Here is a 20061-nt window from a genome sequence, read left to right on the forward strand (position 1 = left end):
TTGGCAATTCCTTATTTTTGCTATGTGCACTTAGTCACGTTTCTAACATGTAAAGTGCCCCAGGGCTTAGGCTCACCTTTGCTTCTATTTTAATGCGCATCTGAGGAGGTTTCTGGAAGAGTGAACACAAGAGACATGATCTGCATTGACTTTAATCCATAGATAATATGCAGCTTTGTGTCTCCACCACACTTTGCTACACCAGTGGTGTGGAGAGAACCACCCACTTGCAAACTCTTGGGAACCTTGGTGAAGGTGAGAGCTAGCTCAGACTCAGTTCAGCTACCTCTACAGCACAGGTGTTAGGGTCAGAAGAGGCAGCAGAAAAACTGGCAAAAACTGAGGTTTCATCTACTTTAAAAGCAAGGGTTGCGCTTACCAATGCATGTGAACCTGCCTGAATCAGCTTTAAGCTAGACTTTACAGCGCAGTCTGTACAAACCTGTCTGAATATTGAGCTAATGTGTCAAGGTCTGAAGAAAGAACTACTGTGGTGCTGCTGTCGGTAACTACTTTAGAGCGGCTCAGCTGCATTTGCATGTACTTCCACCCATTTCCAACTGCAGCATAGACACAGGCAGTGTCAGAACCTCTGCAGGAAGTCATACACCCACCACCTCTGGAAAGCAAATGGAAACAGTTATGGCCTAGCCCCTAGTGAGAAAAGCATGGGACTTCATGCACAGTCATCCATATACCATTGTCACCTGGGGATGCTCTTTGCTGGGCACTTTGAGGCCTCCTGGAAGCTGAAACAAGTATAAAGTGCAGCAACCCCATTATTATGACTATTGTGAAGGCATCCACCCAGATTTATGTGTAGAGAAAGATGTGAATACTGTGAACTCTGGCACCACATTTTTCCCTCAGTCCAAAACATCTTGTGTTTTTTAAACCTTTATGTTGTGAAATGCATCTTTTTTCTTTAGTTTGGAAGAACTGCATGAATTCTTGCTCCCCTTGAAAGCCATGTGAGTAATACAAATAATTTCAACATACACAGGATTTCATTCCATGGTTTGTGAAAGGGCGTGTAAGTCTGACCATTTTAACTAAAAATTTCTAAAAGCCTAGGCAGATTCAATCTAAACTGACTGCTTTGTACGAATGATGAGTTCTTTGTTTTCCAGTCATCTGATGGCTCACTAAACAAAGCTTACCTTCACTTTGGCAGATCCAGTACAGATATGTTTTCATACCTTCCTTGCTGTAAATGTGCACCAAGAATTTCACGCCCCATTTGCATTTGGAAATACTTTGGTATAAAAGGCATACAATAAGCGAGTAAGTTTGCCACAGCCTGGATTTTCAAGAAAAAATGTAACTGTTACAAACTCTTTTCCATAAAAAATCATGTTCTTCATTTCTCAGATCAGCCCATGGTGCCAATGACTTTTACATTTTTTTTTTTTTTTTACTTATTTGAATATATGTGCATTCAAAGTGGCTGAGTTTGGTTTTTTTAATGTTTCCGATCTTCTTAATTACTAGATATTACACTACTTAAATAATAAAAAGCATAAATGATATGACTTCTCACACTTTCCCATAGAAAAATATTTTGATTTCTTTTTATCTAAAATAAGGCTTTACGTCCTTTGTCATGACAGTAACACAACTTTCTGCAAGTCCTTTCATTTTAACCAATAAATCCTTCAAATAATATTAGATGTCCTTTAAAAATGAACACATTTGAGTGAACGCCACTCATACCAACTAAGGGTTCTTCTACCCTAAACAGAAAATTTCATCTCATCACTTAAAATACCACATTTTCGCATGCATGATAGGCTATCACAATCAACTCTACAAGTAGGGAAAATTTAAATCTGTAATGATTCTGGCTTGCTGTTTGTCATGATGAAAAAAATAAAAAAAGAAAACTAATATATTAAAAACACATAGTATATCTGACAAATTCCATTTTTATGTAAGTATTAATCATGGAAAATTATGAACAAATCTACTCGATTTCTCCTATGCTTTTTTAAGAGATAAAATTATATATAGAATTTTATTTCTTGTATTTAATAAAATACATCCATTAAAAAAAAAAAATCAAGTCCTATCCTTTAGCAAGTAGCATCAGTCTACAACTTGTAAAACTGATGCAGATGTATTGGGTCCTGCTCCTGCAATCAACTTGGCACTTGTCTAACTTTACATGTACATAATGAAGTAATTATTTAAAACTTTTAAGATCATGGCCTTATTAAACTAGAATTGGTTAGCACTGATCACACAAAATCCTGGTTCTGCTGAAGTTAACAAGTATTTACTACTTGTTTTCTAGGGTAAAAGCTGGCTCCAGAGTTTGGATTTTTTTCTTCTTTTAGTGAATACGACATGTGTTGCAATTTCATGGCTATATCAAACATAAAAATAAATTAAGCGCTATTACAAAATATCAAGCAACTGATCTTTTAAAATTAAGCAATTATTCATATAGTTTCACAATCTGAAAGGAATTCTAATTAGCACTGAAATTTACTATCAACCAGAAAATGTTACTTTTATGACTCAAAATTTCACTAATTTTTGCCAAAGAGGTACTACTGTCAATGCAAATATACAGATTAAAATGCTGGCTTTTTTAATGCTGAATGTTATCTTTATTTTCCAGTGAAAAATGACAACAGTTTGTGACACAGTAAAAAAGGAAAAAGAAAAATATTCATTTAGTTTTTATATTTTTTTCATTCCTGTTCTATACCTTCATTTTATAACACAGTTTATAAGACACAAAAATTGAAACTACTGAAATAACACTACGTAAGGTACAAAGACAAGCTATTAAACCAGGTATTCCATTCTGCTGAAGGATGCCTAGTGTGATAAATGGAAGTACTGAAATTGAACAGTTCACAGGACAGAAGCCAAAGGTACTGCTGAACACTTAGCTAGAAGTCTGCTGGAATGATGAGTTCAGGGACTGTATGCATTTCCACTAGATGTAGTCATTCCAGGAATAATCCATATATATTTTCTGCACAATAGCAGCTCCATTAGTGAAAACACTGTCAGGGCTAAACAGTAAATAAGATGCAGGTGTTTTTATTATGCAGTCTCATCTAACCCTCCTCTGCACTGCTAGAATGTATTCTCACTGAACAGCTAAGGTTCTCAATTACTTCCTTTTCAAGGGAGCTCTCCCTCTCCTCCCCATGGTCTATAAATTTGTATGGGACTGAAAGTCAGGAGTTCTGGATTCTTGTTTTGCTTCTACCTTTGCCATTCTACAACCTACCATCATCACAGCTACATTACCTCGCTTCTCATTTCAGCAGAAGAAAGATATTGGTGACATTCCCTCCTCTTGCCAGGGCACTGAAGATCAATTGTTAGTAAATCCATAGCATTTCAGGTGTTCTTGGTATGTAAGAATCAAATCAAATCAATAATGTGAACTGACATTCTCCAAGAAAGGGTTGCATATACCTCAGTCCTGGGACACGTTCTTCCTCCATCCCAATGCAGATGAAAGATGTGCAGGGGCAAGGCCACCCCTACAATCCTTTCTTACTGAGGCGTTGCTGGAATGCAGCACCACAGCTCCATATCTGCACTGTTTTTTCTTCTCAACCCTACGTAAGGAGAAGACTCACCAGTAGCCTTCTATTCCTCATCTGTGCCGCAGAAGCATTACACAACAAGGGTAATCAGGATTCAGGATTAAGGCCAGAGCTCTGTCCCCAGGGATTCAGAACTTAAAATCAAGTAAAGAGCAAGACAGACTACTGTTTACGGCTAGGATGAAGAAATGGTATTCAAACTAGAAGGGACTGCTGCTATTTCTTTCCATAGAAAAGAAGATATTTTCTTGTGTATATTTATAGAAATGAAAAAAACTGACAAAGAAATCTCTCTCAATTCTTGCTTGCAAAACATTTAGGTCCTTTGATGAAGCATACATCCAAACTACTAAGTATGATCTTAAAAAAATGTTGCTCTGCATGATGACTGCAGAAATGTTAAGAGCTCCCGCACTCATCACTCCTTTCCATAGGCAAACCCCCAGCAAAATCACAGCCAAAGAGTTCTACCCGAAGGGCAATACCGTGATACCATGTTCTTGGAACAATGCGGATAAACCTGGACATGATAGGCGGCTTAAAGAAATGCTTGACATGCCCATTGCTGTCTTCATTACCCGTGAAAACCTGAAAAAACACAAACACACCATTAGTTAAAAGGCAACATTTTAAAAAGGTTGCTTTTTCTTTTTAAAATAGTTCCAAACTGTGGCATTAGCCATCCAGGGTAGATGGACTGGCTTATTTCTGATTTTAAATAAAATCCAGTCTCCTCCTAAATTCCTGAGTCAAAGCTAGTTCAGACCAGCACTATCAGAGTCTGAAGAAATTAAACAGCCTCTGCTTCCATTCACATCAAAAAAACCTGTCATTGTAACTTGGATGGAATACAAAAACAAACCTCTCTTATCTTACCTCTACTGACAGCCCTTGTGGGTCAGGTTAGTATAGGGTGACATGGGTAACAGTACTACAAAGTACTGTGTCTGCTCTGTGGGTATCTAGAGCTCTCCAGCTCTGTTACAGCAAAACTGTCCACTAATATGAATTTCATTTACATGTGTATACACACACACACACACACATATATATATATGTATATAAAAGCTGAAAAGAGATCCTGGGAAATCCTTTGTGCATCCAAGTTAAATGTCTTCCTTTACAAAAAGTGTCAGTTCCTTTTATCACAAAGTTGACTGCATTTTCTACAAATTTGGAGCACTTTTACTACTGTAAATTACTATGATCAAAATCAGATGGATATCATGTAGTTATCTGTAGTAAAACCCCCAGCTCCCTAGCATTTTAAAGTCCCGTGAGAATGTTTTTTTGGCTGGGTTCTGCTTTTGGGCCTTGACGGTGCTCACAATCTAAAACCAAGCAATGACAGAATTGTCTGAGTTGAGCACAATACCTTTGCCACTGAGCTTGAACCACCTGTATATGATTTCCACTCGGAGCCTTGGTTGCTGTACAGGATAACATAGGATTTTACAAAGTTTTCAGAAGACATGGACTTGGCCCCCTGGGTAGCAATAGCAGTTATCTTCTTAATTGTGAGGAGATCAATTTGCAGCCATTGTTGGTTGTTGTTTGACTACAATTGATAAAGGGTGGCATATTAGCAAAAATGTCTGTCTTTATTTGCATAAGTGAAAATTCCTGTTGAAAGATAGTTAAGACTGCATCAAAACAAAGTGCAGAAGAATAAAGCTGAGGCATAAACCACCAGCCTTCCTGATGGCCCGCGCAATTAACTTCTTCATTGCAGATGGTGTATTTGGTCTCCTCTTAAGATTTTCACTTTCATTTCCAATAAATAATGAAAAACAACATAAATTTATCTCCAGGATTGTAATACAATATATAATACTAATACCGAATGCTTATATAAAACAATAGCTTCCAGGAAGTCTCAAAGTGCATTGTAAAGAAATGCAGCTCCACTTCACAGGCACAGGAGCTCACATGCCTTGTTGAAGGTCACCCAGTGGAACAGTGGCAGAATCTGTAGCCTCAGATACTATCCATTAAGTTGCATTGCCTATAAACCAACCCAGGAAAGGTTTCTTTAATCCCTTGGAGCCAAATATTCAACTTGTATTCATCTCCTGAAATTAAAAGGGCTATTCTTGCAGGGAAGTACTAGAGGGTCTGGCCCACAGGACACCATCCAGCTCTCCAAATATGATTTCATTGCAGTTGCCAAAAGTCCAGCAAGTCTTCTAGTGGCAAGGAGGTGAATGGGCTTCTCCACAAAGGATGGCTAAAGAACTGTAAAGCAACCCTATCATGCCTGGTACAGGACACGGCATGCAGGAAGCATATAAACACATAGACAGCACAAATTTATTAACAGCTGCCTTGTCCTTATCCCTCTTTATTTCTCAATTGTTACCTTGGCTCGCCAGGCATTCATCTTTCCTTTCAGATTGAGACGAGCAAGGAAAGGCTCCCATACTTTAAACCAGGTTGTCTTAGCGGAAGAGGCTGTTATCTGGGTATCCTTGATCTCTCCGTTTTCCATTCCAAGTGGCACAGAGCAGCCTGTTAAGAGAACCATCATGTATCTCCAGTTCATCTGAGTAGCCATAGCCTAAGCAACAGCCCTGGAATTGAGAACACCCACAATTTTAGCTTCATTTAATGGCTGGCATGCTCAGCAATCAAACTCAAGCCATTCCCCTTGATGTCTTCATTTCCCAAGTCTTATATTAAAATCAGGTCTTCCTTCAGTGGGACATTATGAGAGTTGCTTAGTTTTAGTGAACCATGACAGATAAAAATCTAAGAGGGAAATCTAATAAGAGGGAAAGAATGAGAGAAAATAAATACACATCCAGAAGTGGAACTTTCTCTTTCCAGATAGTACTAAAAATACATTCAGCAACACAGTCAACTGAAATGCTTAGGCATGCAATTGTTCAGGTAAGGCTCTCCAAAGTATCTGGGTTGTTTCAACCCTGTTCCTTTGGAGACGATAAATCTCCATTGTCATCAGTACTTTGGGAGTAGGGGGAGGAAGGGGCACAATGTGAGACACTGGAATGAAGCCCAATTTTCAGAGTGCTGGAGAATTCTGAAAAGAATATCTCCCATGACATTCTCCCAAATCATCACTTGATTTTATTTTTTCATAGCCCAAGAGCATTCAGAGAAAATATTAGTTCAAAAAGTAGCCAGGAAGGAAGCACCAGCCCCCAATCTATTCTTACCATCTACTTCACAGCCCAGGAGCTCCATGCGAAGAGTAGGCCTGTTGTGGGCCTCTACTGGGTAGACTCTGACATACCTAGCAATGATAGGTGGATCAATAATGTTCTCTTTTATCCCATAGGCATCGGAATTACCTTCAAAAACCTATTTAAAAAAATATATCCACATATAGTTAATTTAAAGCAACACCAGCCTGGATGCTGAAAATCCTGCTCTGTTCCAAAAGCAGTCTTTGTTTATGCCATTAGCCCCATCCGCTGTGATGGAGTGGCCCATGCTGCACAGCAGCTTAGCATATTTGGTGGTTACATCCTAGCGTATCTAGAATCACCCAAAGGCCTCAGTTCAAATAAGTGACCCACTGCTATGCACTATATGAATCTGTAGGAAGACATTAATAAAAAGGCAGAAAGGAGAGAGAAGTGACAGCAGGTTTTCTGATTTGTGATTTCTACCACAGAAACCTCAGGGTAAATGGAACTGGGCTATAATTGGTAGAGGTGGTGTGTTTGGGTGTAAAATGAGCCTCTCAGAGTGACCATACTTACTACAAAGGCCTTCAGTAGGCAATTTAGACAGTTTAAAATTCAACTATTGTAACAGGAGGAAGGGAGGGAAAGGAAGAAGGATCTGGTTCCAAATGAGGCAGGGCCTAATTTTTAGTTCAGCTTCTTGCTTGCTCCAAAAAACTGAAATGGGCTTAGGAAATAAAAGTGGGGGGAGATGCTTGTTAGAAATCCAGGCTCTATGGTCAAGGTCACTGGGCCAATCTAAATCCCAGTCTAGGAAGTTCCTCACCCTACAGTTTGTCTTCTGATCTGAATTTGGTTAGATTGTTAAATGTGCTTTGGAGACTCAAGCTGCATTATTAAGTCTCTGAAGGCCATTAATTTGTCCATTATCTCTTAAGGTAAAATAAAACCGTCACATCACTGCATCATTTCATGAGGCTACCTAGCTTGTTGCAATCCCTATGGCATGCACAGACCTTTTGTACTGCAGAGCTGTCTCCTCTGAAGGTGAGCAACTTCCGTCTGTCTTTGGTGTAAGCAATAAAGAACTTCTGGACGTACAAGGACCTTAAAAGCTGCTTGGCTCCCTGCGTCTGTATCCCAGTTATTAGAACTTCTCTTTGAAAGTCCACCTAGGAACAGCAAACAGTGTTTATAAAACCAAAATCATACAGAGAAATCAGTTTCATCCTTTGGCATTTACACAATAGCTTTGAGCTCTGCATTTTGGCACCCACAACACTAACGCTCTCAGAAGGAATATAGGCAGGTGCCAGAGTCCAAAAGAATGCTATCTCTCTCATTTCATTTGTGTATTTATTTGTGTGTGCCTTTACTATCAGAAGCCATTTTGCAGTGTTCATCATGGCACTACAAAAACACCTCAAAAACGTCTGTGTCCCTGTGCTAGGCAGAACTGCTATTCCTATATTACAGAGGGGAAGAAAGGAGTACAGGCATACCTTGGAGATACTGCAGGTTCGCAATAAGGCAAATATTGCAATAGAGCAAGTCGCACAAATTTTTTGGTTTCCCAGTGCATATAAAAGTTATGTTTACCCTATACTGTAGTCTATTAAGTGTGCAATAGCATTATGTCTAAAAAAATGTACATACCTTAATTAAAAAATACTTTATTGCTAAAAAATGCTAGCCATCATCTGAGCCTTCAGCGAGTTGTAATCTTTTTGCTGATGGACGGTCTTGCCTCGATGTTGATGGCTGCTGACTGATCAGGGTGGTGGCTGCTGAAGATTGGGGTGGCTGTGGCAATTTCTGAAAATGAGACAGCAATGAAATTTGCCACATCGATTGACTCTTCCTTTCACAAAGGATTTCTCTGTAGCACGTGATGCTGTTTGATAGCATTTTACCCACAAAGAACTTCTTTCAAAATTGGAGTCAATTCTCTCAAACCCTGCTGCTGCTTTATCAACTAAGTTTATGTAATATTCTAAATCCTTTGTTGTCATTTCAACAATGTTCACGGCATCTTCACCAGGAGTAGATTCCATCTCAAGAAACCACTTTCTTTACTTATCCCTAAGAAGCAACTCCTCATCTGTTAAAGTTTTATCATGAGATTGCAACAATTCACTCGCATCTTCAGGCTCCACTTCTAATTGTAGTTCTCTTGCTGTCAGTTCTAGGTCTCTTGCTGTCAGCCTGTCCTTTGAAGCTTTGAAGCCAGGCATTGACTTCTCCTCTCTAGCTATGAATGTCCTAGATGGCATCTGCTTCCAATAGAAGGCTGTTTTGTCTACATGGAAAATCTGTTGTTTAGTGTAGCCACCTTCATCAGTTCTCTTAGCTAGATCTTCTGGATAACTTGCTGCAGCTTCTACATCAGCACTTGCTGCTTCACCTTGCACTTTTACATTATGGAGACGGCTTCTTTCCTTAAAACTCATGAACCAACCTCTGCTAGCTTCAAACTTTTCTTCTGCAGCTTCCTCACCTCTCTCAGCCTTCAAAGAATTGAAGAGAATTGAAGGGCTTTGCTCTGGATTAGGCTTTGGCTTAAGGGAATGTTGTGGCTGGTTTGATCTTCTATCCAGACCACTAAAACTTTCTCCATATCAGCAATAAGGCTGTTTGCTTTCTTATCATTCGGTGCTCACTGGAGTAGTACTTGAATTTCCTTCAAGAACTTTTCCTTTGCATTCACAACTTGGCTAACTGTTGGGCGCAAGAGGCCTAGCTTTTGGCCTGTCTCGGCTTGTGACATGCCTTCCTCACTAAGCTTAATCATTTCTAGTTTTTGATTTAAAGTGAGAGACGTGCGACTCTTCCTTTCACTTGAACACTTAGAGGCCATTGCAGGGTTATTAACTGGCCTAATTTCAATATTGTTGTGCCTCAGGGAATAGGGAGGCCCGAGGAGAGGGAGAGAGATGGGGGAACGGCCGGTTGGTGGAGCAGTCAGAATACACACAACATTTATTGATTAAGTTCACCGTCTTATAGGGGTGCAGTTCGTGGCGCCCCAAAACAATTACAATAGCAACATCAAAAATCACTGATCACAGATCACCATAACAGATATAATAATAATGAAAAAGTTTGAAATATTGTGAGAATTACCAAAATTGACACAGAGACACGAAGTGAGAACATGCTGTTGGAAAAATGATGCCGATAGACTTGCTCGACGCAGGGTTGCCACAAACCTTCAATTTGTAAAAAAAACAGTATCTGCGAAGCGCAATAAAGCGAAGTGCAATAAAACAAGGTATGCCTGTATAAGGAAATTCAAGATTCACATTTTCATAAGCTGCCTCTAGTTTTGGATATCTAGCCTGAGAAACAGGACATGATATTCTGAGGTGCCGAGAAGTCACAATTCCTGCTGAATCACAGAATCACAGAATCACTGAGGTTGGAAGGGACCTCTGGAGATCATCTAGTCCAACCCCCCTGCTCAGCAGGGTCACCTAGAGCACATTGCACAGGATTGCATCCAGGCGCGTTTTGAATATCTCCAGAGAAGGAGACTCCACCACCTCTCGGGGCAACCTGTTCCAGTGCTCTGTCACCCTCACAGTGAAAAAGTTTTTCCTCATGTTAAGATGGAAGTGTCTGTGTTTCAGTTTGTGCCCATTGCCTCGCGTCCTGTCCTGTCGCTCGGCACCAAATCACATCAAAGCACTTAGCACTTAAAAACAAAACAGCAAGATGTTCCTATCGGCAGCAGAACTCATTCTTAGGTAGATGCCCTGTACATCTCTGCACACTTTCCTGCAGTAGCCTCAGCTCCTCACTACCTTGTCCTCTATGAAATTCTCTCTTCTTCCAGCATCATTTCCAGTTCCACACCAGATTCTCTCAACCTTCTCCCCCTCCTTCCAGTGTCCACCAACTATCTGCTGGGTGAGAGGAAGCACAATATGGTGACCAATTCCAAGCCACACACACCCTGACAGGCCAGCCACTACATGTCAACTGACCGGTTAGCAAATCAGCCAGACGTAACGGCTACCTGTTGAACTTAAGCTGCAACACTGCCTTGATTCTCTCCTCTTCCAGCTGCCAGTTTTCATGAGATTTGTAGGAAATTAACTGTCTCTGAAACATCTTCCTTAAATTTAGTTGCAATTGGTTATCTGCTGCAAAGGTGATTGTGATGGAAGAAAAAGGTGGAGGAAGTGAGGTGACTGAAAGATACACTGCTTGAAGCCAGGTTATGCTGTGTCAAGCTGGACATAGAAGAACCTCCCTCAACTCAATCTGAAGCAATGCTTGAGAGTATTATACTACTTCAGATGATCACATAGCAAACTTACATAAACATGCACTGTTAGAAAGAGAGAGAAAAGTAATAGCAGAAGGAATGACTCCAATTGCCTACAAAATGGTTACAGCTTAGAGTGTGAGGGTGACTGGTCAGCCACTGGGCCTCAGTACCAATAGAGCCTGGGTTACTCCAGAGGAGTTGACAGTTTATGGTATCACAAGTCAAACTTGCTGCATCTCTGGTTTTCCTCAGCAGTCTTCCTGGCACGAGCAAGAAAGACTTGCCATTCTAACACAAGATGCAAGAAAATCACAGGACAGGATTGTATAGCCATTGCCCAGGCTCAACAATGGTCAAGCACGTGTTGCACCAACCATACCTGGATCCAAGGGAGTTCATCCTCTTTCGTTTCAGTGCTCCAAGCGTTATAGGTTCCAGAATTGTTTAATCTGGCTAACTTGGGTTCCCAATAGTCTAAGTAGAAAATATGAATAAAACAAGGTTGTAAATAGGAGTGCTGAAAAAAATGGAGGCTGTAACTAGCTGCTGAGGTTGAATGCTTCAGTTCTTTTCAGATCTGTCTTGAAAAAAACCAAAACCCTAGGGACTTCAAACCTATCACATGGGATAATTTGGACGCAGTCAGCAACTGAAAGTCAACTGCTACCTTGCAAAATTTTATAGTCAGAAGAATGACTTTAAAAATAACAGCCTTTTATGTAATGTACTGTCTACAGTACAACCAGGCTTTGGAGTTTTCTAAACAAGTTTTAGCTGCAAGCAGGATCAGACACAAAATGCGGTCTGCATTAATGGCAGAGAGCTGCCCTCTGCGTAAGGAGGTTTCTGTGTTAACAACTGATGTTGAAAATGTTTGACAACACAGCTTTCAAGCATTCATAACACTGTGGGAGGACATGAAGAAAGAAAGTTGGATCCACAGCGAAATCAGGTTTCCAAAATAAGTCATTTGTTATTTCAAGGGAAAGGATGTGTGTTTCTGCATGCGTATGTAATCTGTACACTTTTATTTGCTATTGTCCATGTAGAATTCTATCAATTTCTCTATCAAATGATCCCACTTTTATACTAGGATAAACTCAGTAAATCAAAGACTCTGACATTGCTCTGGAAGCTAGTTCCACAAAACTCTCGCAACAGATGTACTTTGCACTTTCACAGCTCATACCACATGTTTGGGCATGTCAAATCTCAAAAGCCTTTTGAACACTTGGTGTGGATTTTCAAGAAGGGAACCCAAAGGACAAAATGATAGAGCTAGATTTGTTTCAGGTCATCCAGCAAGCCACTGGCAGAGGACTTTCTGACTCTCAGGCTTGTGCTACTGCCAGAGGACCTGTGACACTGTTAGAATACAATGATGAGGGCTTCCTAGTACAGCTCAGATTCTGTGCCTGCAGAACTGGAGAGCTTTTAAATCTAACAGTTGATTCACTGCTGAACTGATCTTGTAAGATATATCATGAGGTGCCAGAAGAATCTGGAATTGCAATACTTTGCTGAGTATATTCAGGAGCATGCCTGGACCTTCAAAAGTGTTAACTCACCTCTATGATGATTTGCGCTGATTTGCGAATCAAGTACAAGTCCACTTGCTAGCCCCATTGGAATCCTGCATTCTAGAGACAGCACAGTAATCTTATTATTAAAGAAAAGGAAGGCTACTCCAATATGCGTTCTGGTAGAAAGCTCTAAGGCAACGCCACTCAGAACAACTCTTTGTAATACTGTAACATAACCACTCTTTTTCCAGAGAAGGCCAAATTAATCTCTGCAATTCCTCTCAACAGCTTAATCCACTGGTCAGTCTAAGAAAAATTACTAGTTTAAAGGTAGTATGCTAAAGGCTGAATGTTTTTTATTCTAGATTAAATTTATAGTAATCACTCACTCCACTTCCTCCTTGGAAACACATAGAAGTTTCTTGACTTTAATCTGTTTAAGGTTTTTGCTGAGCAACCTCCCAAATTTATTTTTAATGATCCTGAAAGGGTAGAGATGACTTTATAGCTGCAATCCCCCAGCCACAAATACCTTTGTTCAGTACCTTTTTCTACAACCACATAGGAGGCCTGCATTCCTGCTTGCTGATATTCCCCCACTTCGGTGTCTAAAAGCCACCAGCCAGGTTTCTGTGGCTTCATTTCAATTGTTCGAAATGAACCTGGAAAAAATAGAAGAAAGAAACGTATCAGAAGTTTTAGTGTTATCATAAGGTTGATGATAGTGAGGCTGGATGTTAAACCAAAGATCATCCTGTGGCGTGACCCAGAAAAGTTAAATAACCTGCAACATATTTCAAAGAAAGCAATAGCCACCACCGTCTCAGTCTTTTTCTTTTCATAACAAGCAAATTCTAGCTGGAGACAGAGACTGGAATCAAAACCTCACCAGACAAAAACTTAACCTTTGCTGCTGCTGCAAACTATACAACCTTGGATATATGCAACAGTAGATGTCTGCACATTGAGTACAATGCTGAATAGCCATGTAATGAACAGTACTATTAAGTTTATTACATATAGTGGTGATATTAATTCTGAAGAGCTGATTATACCTCTTGCTCCTGGTGCTCCAATGTGTTGCTCAAGTAGCCTAAAGGATGGATGTAAAGTACCCAAAAAAAGATGAAGGAGAGTTAACTCTGTTGATGTAATCAGATGTGTGGGCCCTCCCCTCATTTCCTGCATGCCTCAGGAGTGCCAAGGATTGAGCAGGAAGCAGGTATGGTTTAGACTGCTGTTTGCTGCACTTTTTAGAAAGCACAATATATGCTTTGCTGCTTTTCTTATATTCCCAGTTACTGCAGGTATGATCATTATGGATCTCCTTTAAGTAAAACGTATAGGGATGTTATAGTGAAAAACATTACTCTAAAAGGCTTAAATAGCAAATAAAGCAATCTAACATTCACTAAAATAAAATCCTATTATTCTAAGCCAATCCCAATATTTTCACCTGCTTTCTTCCTTTTTATACTTGTAGCTGCAATACAGACTTCATAAGTACTGTTATTGCAAACTCACCCTGCTGACAGTGATGGGCAAAGAACCACACTCTGTGGCCTAATGAGTGCTTTTAGCCTGTTTTGTTTCTCCCTGGACATAAAAATTCTCCTAGGATTGGCATTTATTCTTTCTGTTCTGTGTCACACTGATCTTGACATTATAAAAATAAGTCCTCACCATACTAAGCCAGATATCAATAGTCTTTTCCAGCAAACATCAGTGAGACTTCAGTGGTAGTCAAGCCTGTGGAGGCATGAAAATGATGGCTGCACTACCTTACTTTCATCGGTTCCTGAGGAATTGGTGGCAGATACTATCCTGCTCATTCTTTTTTCCAATACTGATCTTCACTGTTGAGCACTTTACAAAGCAAAACCCAATGCTACTTTGCAGATAGGAAAACAGAGACACAACAAAGGACAGAAACCTGCCCACGTTCACATATCTGGCGAGTGGCGATGAAAGTGCAACACAGAAGTTAGTGCTATAGACTATACTGCCATTCATCTTCCATTTACATCCCTTCCCATGTGAGAGGAGAACATTTGTCTAAGCACTTATGTTTTGTCCCTAACTTTACCCAGTATCTCCCGTTTTAGAGGACAACAATTCCTCCTCATTTCCCCTCTCCCACAGTATTGAGATGCAAAGACCTGAGTTTCCTTCTGACCATCATACGCAAAATTAATTGTTACTGCTCTCAAACACTTTCCCACTGCGCCCAAAGCCAATTTCTGTTCACCCTTACACTGATATAATGATGACAGACTGTAATGGCCACCCAATGAAATTTGTTCCAATCTGATACTTACCTGGAAGGAGTGTGTATGTACCAAGCTGATGCTTTGGCTCTCCTTGTTCTATGAAAGTCTGCCCATGAAAATTAACAACATGAATGTCTTTTGGCCCTCCCATATTCAGCAAATGCCATCGGACTAGTTCACCTTCATACATCCTCAAGCCTTGCAAATTGTGGGTTATCCCATTAATGGCTGAAAAAAAACATCGTTATCAAGGATAACTGTTCACAAACAGCTCTTTTAAAGTGCTAGAATGCAGTTATTAAAATGAGCCAAATATTTAATAAAGTAAGGTATATGGGAAAAAACTAGCATTTTTCTCAGTTTAATGTGCTATACTACTTTATAGTCTGTTGTAGCATCAGCTCAAATAATCCAGGAACTTCACTAGAGCATTTGAGCAGTTTGCTTGTAATACATAGCAGGTAGGAGAATAAGGAGATATATTGTCATAACCGACACCTCTGATCGATAACTGATTTTATAGACCATATTTTCAAAATGCAGATTCAAACACTTCTCCAAACACCACTTTCATATATGATCACTTACTCGTGTGATTTATAGCACACAAGCATCAGGTTTTCAAAGACAGCTCACATATAGGCTAGATTTCAGAAGGTTTCATTACCGACTATTATCCTGAACGGAACAAAATGTTAACTTTGAACATTTAGCCACGTCCTCAACTTCAACTCTACATGACTAGAATTTCTGTAGCCACAGAGAGGTACATGAAGGGCTGTCCTAGAGCTGCTTCAAAGTCTTTCAGTAGAACTAGTTGTTTTGTCAGATTATTATTGTATTCTAAAATATCTTGCAAAAATTTTCCATTTTCCAGGGAATTAGCTTCTTATGGAAAAGAAGTGTTTTGTTTCCTTAATCTTTTTTTTTCTAAATATACAGAGGTAGATGCATGTGAGTGTGACAGACAAATATTCTGTTGAAAAATTTCCAGACAGCGGAAGTCTTTGCATATAAAATGCAACGATTACAGGCACAATGGATAACACCAAATAATAATTTTTAATAATTTTCATAATTTATTCATGTGCAGAATTTAGGTATGTTCAAAGACACAGTGAGCTGAGATTCCTCCAATTCCCCCAACACTTTTCCCTCTACCCCTCAATAAACTGAATAGTTGGCAAAAGGGAATAAGTACCATAGAATGTGTGGCATTTTTGCATTCCTTGGGTCTTCTCAGTACAAGGCCTTCTATAAGATTTGTCAAAATACCAGCTTTTCTCTTCATCAAAGACCATAAAAAGTAAGAAAAATTCTCGGGTCGGTGTTTTGCTGTTGTTTGACGTATTGAAGGTTCCTTTCTGACATATCAGTATTGGCCCAATCAAACCAGAGTGAATATCTTTCTCCTAGGAAATAGTAAACCCATATTATAAGTAAGAGTGGATTTCCCAAAAGATGTTAAAACCCAAGAATTTGCATTCTTATAAAACTCCTTCTTTGAGCTTTTATTTAGCTTTTCGAATTTGAGGAATTGCTAAGGTTGGATCACCTGCAAGTTGGAGATAAGAAGGGACCCTGTCTCTGATTTTAGCCAACATCAGGTTTCTCCTTCACTCCTTTTTCATCATTCTTTCACTCCTTTTTCCTCATTCTGAAGTCATTTTCATTTGCCCTTTTGTGAATTCCCCAAATTTCTGCAATAACCACTTTGAAATAGTATGTTTAGCATTCCAGGTGAGGCTGCACAACTAATCCATATTACAGTCTCATAGCATTCTGTTTTATTCCATAATCTTTTTCTTATGCACCCTAATCTTCTCTTTTTGACAACAGCTACATGTTGAGGAAAAACCTTCACTGAGCCTGTGATGTTCAAATTTCTCTCCTGAACTAATAGGATTAATAAAGAACTGCATAATCTAGATTTCCACAAACACAACATTTATTTGCTATGATGCTGCTCATTTACTTACCTTGGTTAACTCTTTCTGATGTTCCTCACAATTATCCCTCAACCTGAGTAACCTAAATGCTTTTCTCTTTGGCAGATTTTAACTTTGTTATTCACAATTCCTATCACCTCTCATTAATCACATATTACAGGCCCTGGCTTCATGCGGACCCTTGTGGATGACCCACATTAACACTGTACTGATCTCCTCCCAGTTCTCCCTAGACTTGGTCCATGAGTCCTGCCTCTCTTATTCTATTTCTATTTAGTTTAGTAGTCTCTTATGTGGGGCCTTGTTTTGAAAGCTGCAAATTTAAACACAGAGATTTGTTAAGTTCTTCCTTATCTGCTGTTTTAAAGTTGTCTTCAAGAATTATAATTGATTAGTGACCTGTGATTTTGTGTTACAGAAACTTCAAAATACCTTGATTTTCCACTTCTTTTATTCTTCTGTTTTTGACTTTTAGTTTGAATTAACCAGAGAAAGATGCAAAACAATATGTGTTCATTAACTGTCACCCTCCCAGAAAGGCAGGTTATTGCTCCTATCTTTGAGGAGGAGTAGGGCATATCCAACCTGTGCCTTTACATCAGACTTCAAATTCTAGGTGGCCAGGGGGAAATTTGTCAACTGTGCTATACTGCTAACTGAGGGTCTGATCTAAATCCCATAGTGCTCTGCAGAAATGCATCACGCCTTGAAAATTTAAGAGAAAAGGCCTGACTTCCCATTGCTTTGTATCTTTACTCTCCCCTGCTCAATTTACTAAAGAGTTCCCTAATTTGAATTCTTTGTATTAGAATAACTGTGAGTAGCAGCAGCTTACTCCCTTTTTTAACTCAGTGTAAGAGATCAGATATCAGACAGGGGAACATCAGGCCCAAAAGAAAGGACAGCTATCTAAAAAGTGTTCTGCAGCTTACATTTCCACAGCTGCACAGTCACATCAATCCCAGGAACACTTCCACCTCTATTTTGACTTCCTTACCATATTTAAATCAGAGTAGTAGACCCAGGACCGACAAGCTGCTCCTGACTGCACAGGTCCAGATCGTCTGTTTGCATACCATACATATATATAGCTGTTATTTGGCTGAATAGCATCGTCTTCCTTAAACCAAGCACTAGACTCATCATCATAAACGCTTCCCTCAGAGGACTTTTCATAGAGGAGTCCATGAGCATGGAGGGAATATGGTCTGGATGCCAGATTCTTAAAATGAACCTAGAAAAAAGAAGCAATAGATTCTGATCAGCAAATTTGGGCTAAACCAGAGTCCCCGGATAATACATTCCAATGACCTCAAACCAGAGTCCCAATTTGTGTAATGATTACAGGCCAAGCTGTACAAAGCAAATCTGGCAGGGATAGCCTTTGAGATCTCCAAGAGTGACACTCTTCGATGAAGGCAGTTAATTAGAAAGCAGGAAGCATGAGTCCAAGGCCCCATCTTCTACTGAGCCTAGGGTCCTAGGACTTTTATTGCAGCTCTACTCCTGGATATGCTTCTTTAAAGCAAACAGAGAGATTGGGAGTTTCTACCCCTTCTGCTCTTCTGTGAGGCTGCATTAGAGAAGGGCAAGAGATAACCATACTGTAACATCAGACCCCTGCACATGTCACTCTCACTGAAGTCAATGCTTCTCCCTTGTCCTAGAGAAGAAGCATGAGGACAGGGCGATTACATATTTACCTCCCCTTAGAGAATGACGTTCCCAAATTCAGATAGCCTCTTCTCTTCTCTTACTCATGTTTTTAACATAGCTCAATGTGTTCCTATTGCACACTACTCATATCGAAGTAAACTGCCCCATCTAGTCCATCCCTCTGTTTTGGAAGACTGTATGGAGAATGATAAGGACAGAAGTGAAAAGTCTACATTAATTTGCTTCCTAAAGCAAATATACTATTGTATCACTAGAGACACAGTTCCTCTCCACCCTTTTTGTTTTTATTAGAACTGACCAACACATTTACAGCACGAGTTTTCAGAGGAAAGTATACTCTTTGGACAAAGACATATTTTCATCTTGGATGGAAATTTTCTAATATCTCTTAAAAAAAGTTCACTTTTTCATCTAAAAAGTAGTATTTTCAATGATGTCTGGGTTTAAAAAAACTTAAAAAAAAATTTAATGTTAAGCTTAAGTCTGCTTTTATATTAGACCAGTATTTAATAAACCAGGATTTGATAAAAATTTGATAAATTTGAGTTATTTGATAAACCAGTATTTAACAGTGGGAAATATAAGGAAGAAAAACAGAAGTTTATATACATACACTGTGGAGAGGAAAGGGGCTTCTTACACCCCTTCAGTGAAACATGCCACCATGCTCTTATGTCCTCATTGCAATTTCTGGCCTTGAAAATGTGTTTCCTCTATAGCTTTCTTTTAATTTTTTGGGGTATTTTCTAATCAGTTCTATGTCACCCTGTTAGATCTCCAAAAAAATCCTAACATACTGCACACATATCAAAACAGTGACCTACTAGGATGACATCATCCACTTCAGCCCGGATAACTGGCCCCAGGATGCCAAGGTGTTCTTCATATTCATTTTCTTCCTGAGGAGTTGTAAAGGTACTATCTGTATAGCTTCGAAAAATCACTTTCTTATATTTGATGCTGCCTCCACCTTGACAGGTTTTGTCATTCACTGTCGGGCTGAAAGAAAATCTCCAATAAAAAAAGTCCACAGTGGAAGTAGAAATATCAGCTCTGATGATGAAATCTGAATACTCATACAGCAGAAACACTTTAGATAAGCCCATGTCAGACAATTCACAATGAAAATCCTAATCTACAAGGTTTAAGCAATTCTAGTGCTACAGTTATATACAAGATCTTTGAAAGATTTGGTGAGCTGCCACTGACAAAAACTCCAACTAGTCTCTGAAAACCCATCTCAGCTCTATTTTCCTTTTATACCATTAGCCTTAATAAGCTAAATCAGAGCTTAGCTCAGCATGTAGTGGGCCTACCACCTACACCCAACTCTCTCAAAGATGTACCTTCTCTGGAGAGCTAACAGAAACACATTTTATATCAGATTGTATCTGCATTTGGCAAGATAGAGCTGGTAAGAACAGATAAGCTTTTAGGCACCCAAATCATTCTTCACATCTGAAACAGAAGCACCAAAACTCCATTACTCTAATAAAATATATCGTTGTTCCCCCTAAGCCCTGCCTCATTATCAGATATGCAGAAATAGAAACTTAACCCTTCTTAGTCATCTAATACGAGGAAAGGTTGTTTTCAGCTCTTCTACACACTGAGATTGTGAGTACTATGGGCTCCAAATTTAAGTGGA

The 20061-nt window shown here is 39.4% G+C and overlaps 1 protein-coding gene across 3 annotated transcripts in view; it reads right to left on the minus strand.

Annotated features, from left to right (window-relative positions):
* Positions 1-2053: 2053 nt before the first annotated feature.
* The window catches only part of F5 (coagulation factor V), a 40283-nt gene continuing 22275 nt past the window's right edge, over positions 2054-20061 (minus strand). The window contains exons 12-24 of one of the 3 annotated variants that reach the window (XM_067301647.1): positions 19238-19412; positions 17734-17970; positions 15989-16199; positions 14836-15015; positions 13063-13179; positions 12563-12634; positions 11374-11468; positions 10525-10623; positions 7738-7893; positions 6749-6893; positions 5932-6080; positions 4948-5130; positions 2054-4160 (exon numbers count right to left, since the gene is read on the minus strand). In XM_067301647.1, the coding sequence (XP_067157748.1) occupies positions 3972-4160; positions 4948-5130; positions 5932-6080; positions 6749-6893; positions 7738-7893; positions 10525-10623; positions 11374-11468; positions 12563-12634; positions 13063-13179; positions 14836-15015; positions 15989-16199; positions 17734-17970; positions 19238-19412 (2008 nt within the window). In that variant the 3' untranslated portion in view covers positions 2054-3971. Of the gene's footprint in view, positions 4161-4947; positions 5131-5931; positions 6081-6748; positions 6894-7737; positions 7894-10524; positions 10627-11373; positions 11469-12562; positions 12635-13062; positions 13180-14835; positions 15016-15988; positions 16200-17733; positions 17971-19237; positions 19413-20061 lie in introns of all 3 variants that reach the window. The other 2 variants (XM_067301639.1, XM_013950188.2) reach the window with 2 other exon arrangements.

This window comes from Apteryx mantelli, chromosome 1 (genome assembly GCF_036417845.1).
Source record: "Apteryx mantelli isolate bAptMan1 chromosome 1, bAptMan1.hap1, whole genome shotgun sequence".
NCBI lineage: Eukaryota > Metazoa > Chordata > Aves > Apterygiformes > Apterygidae > Apteryx > Apteryx mantelli.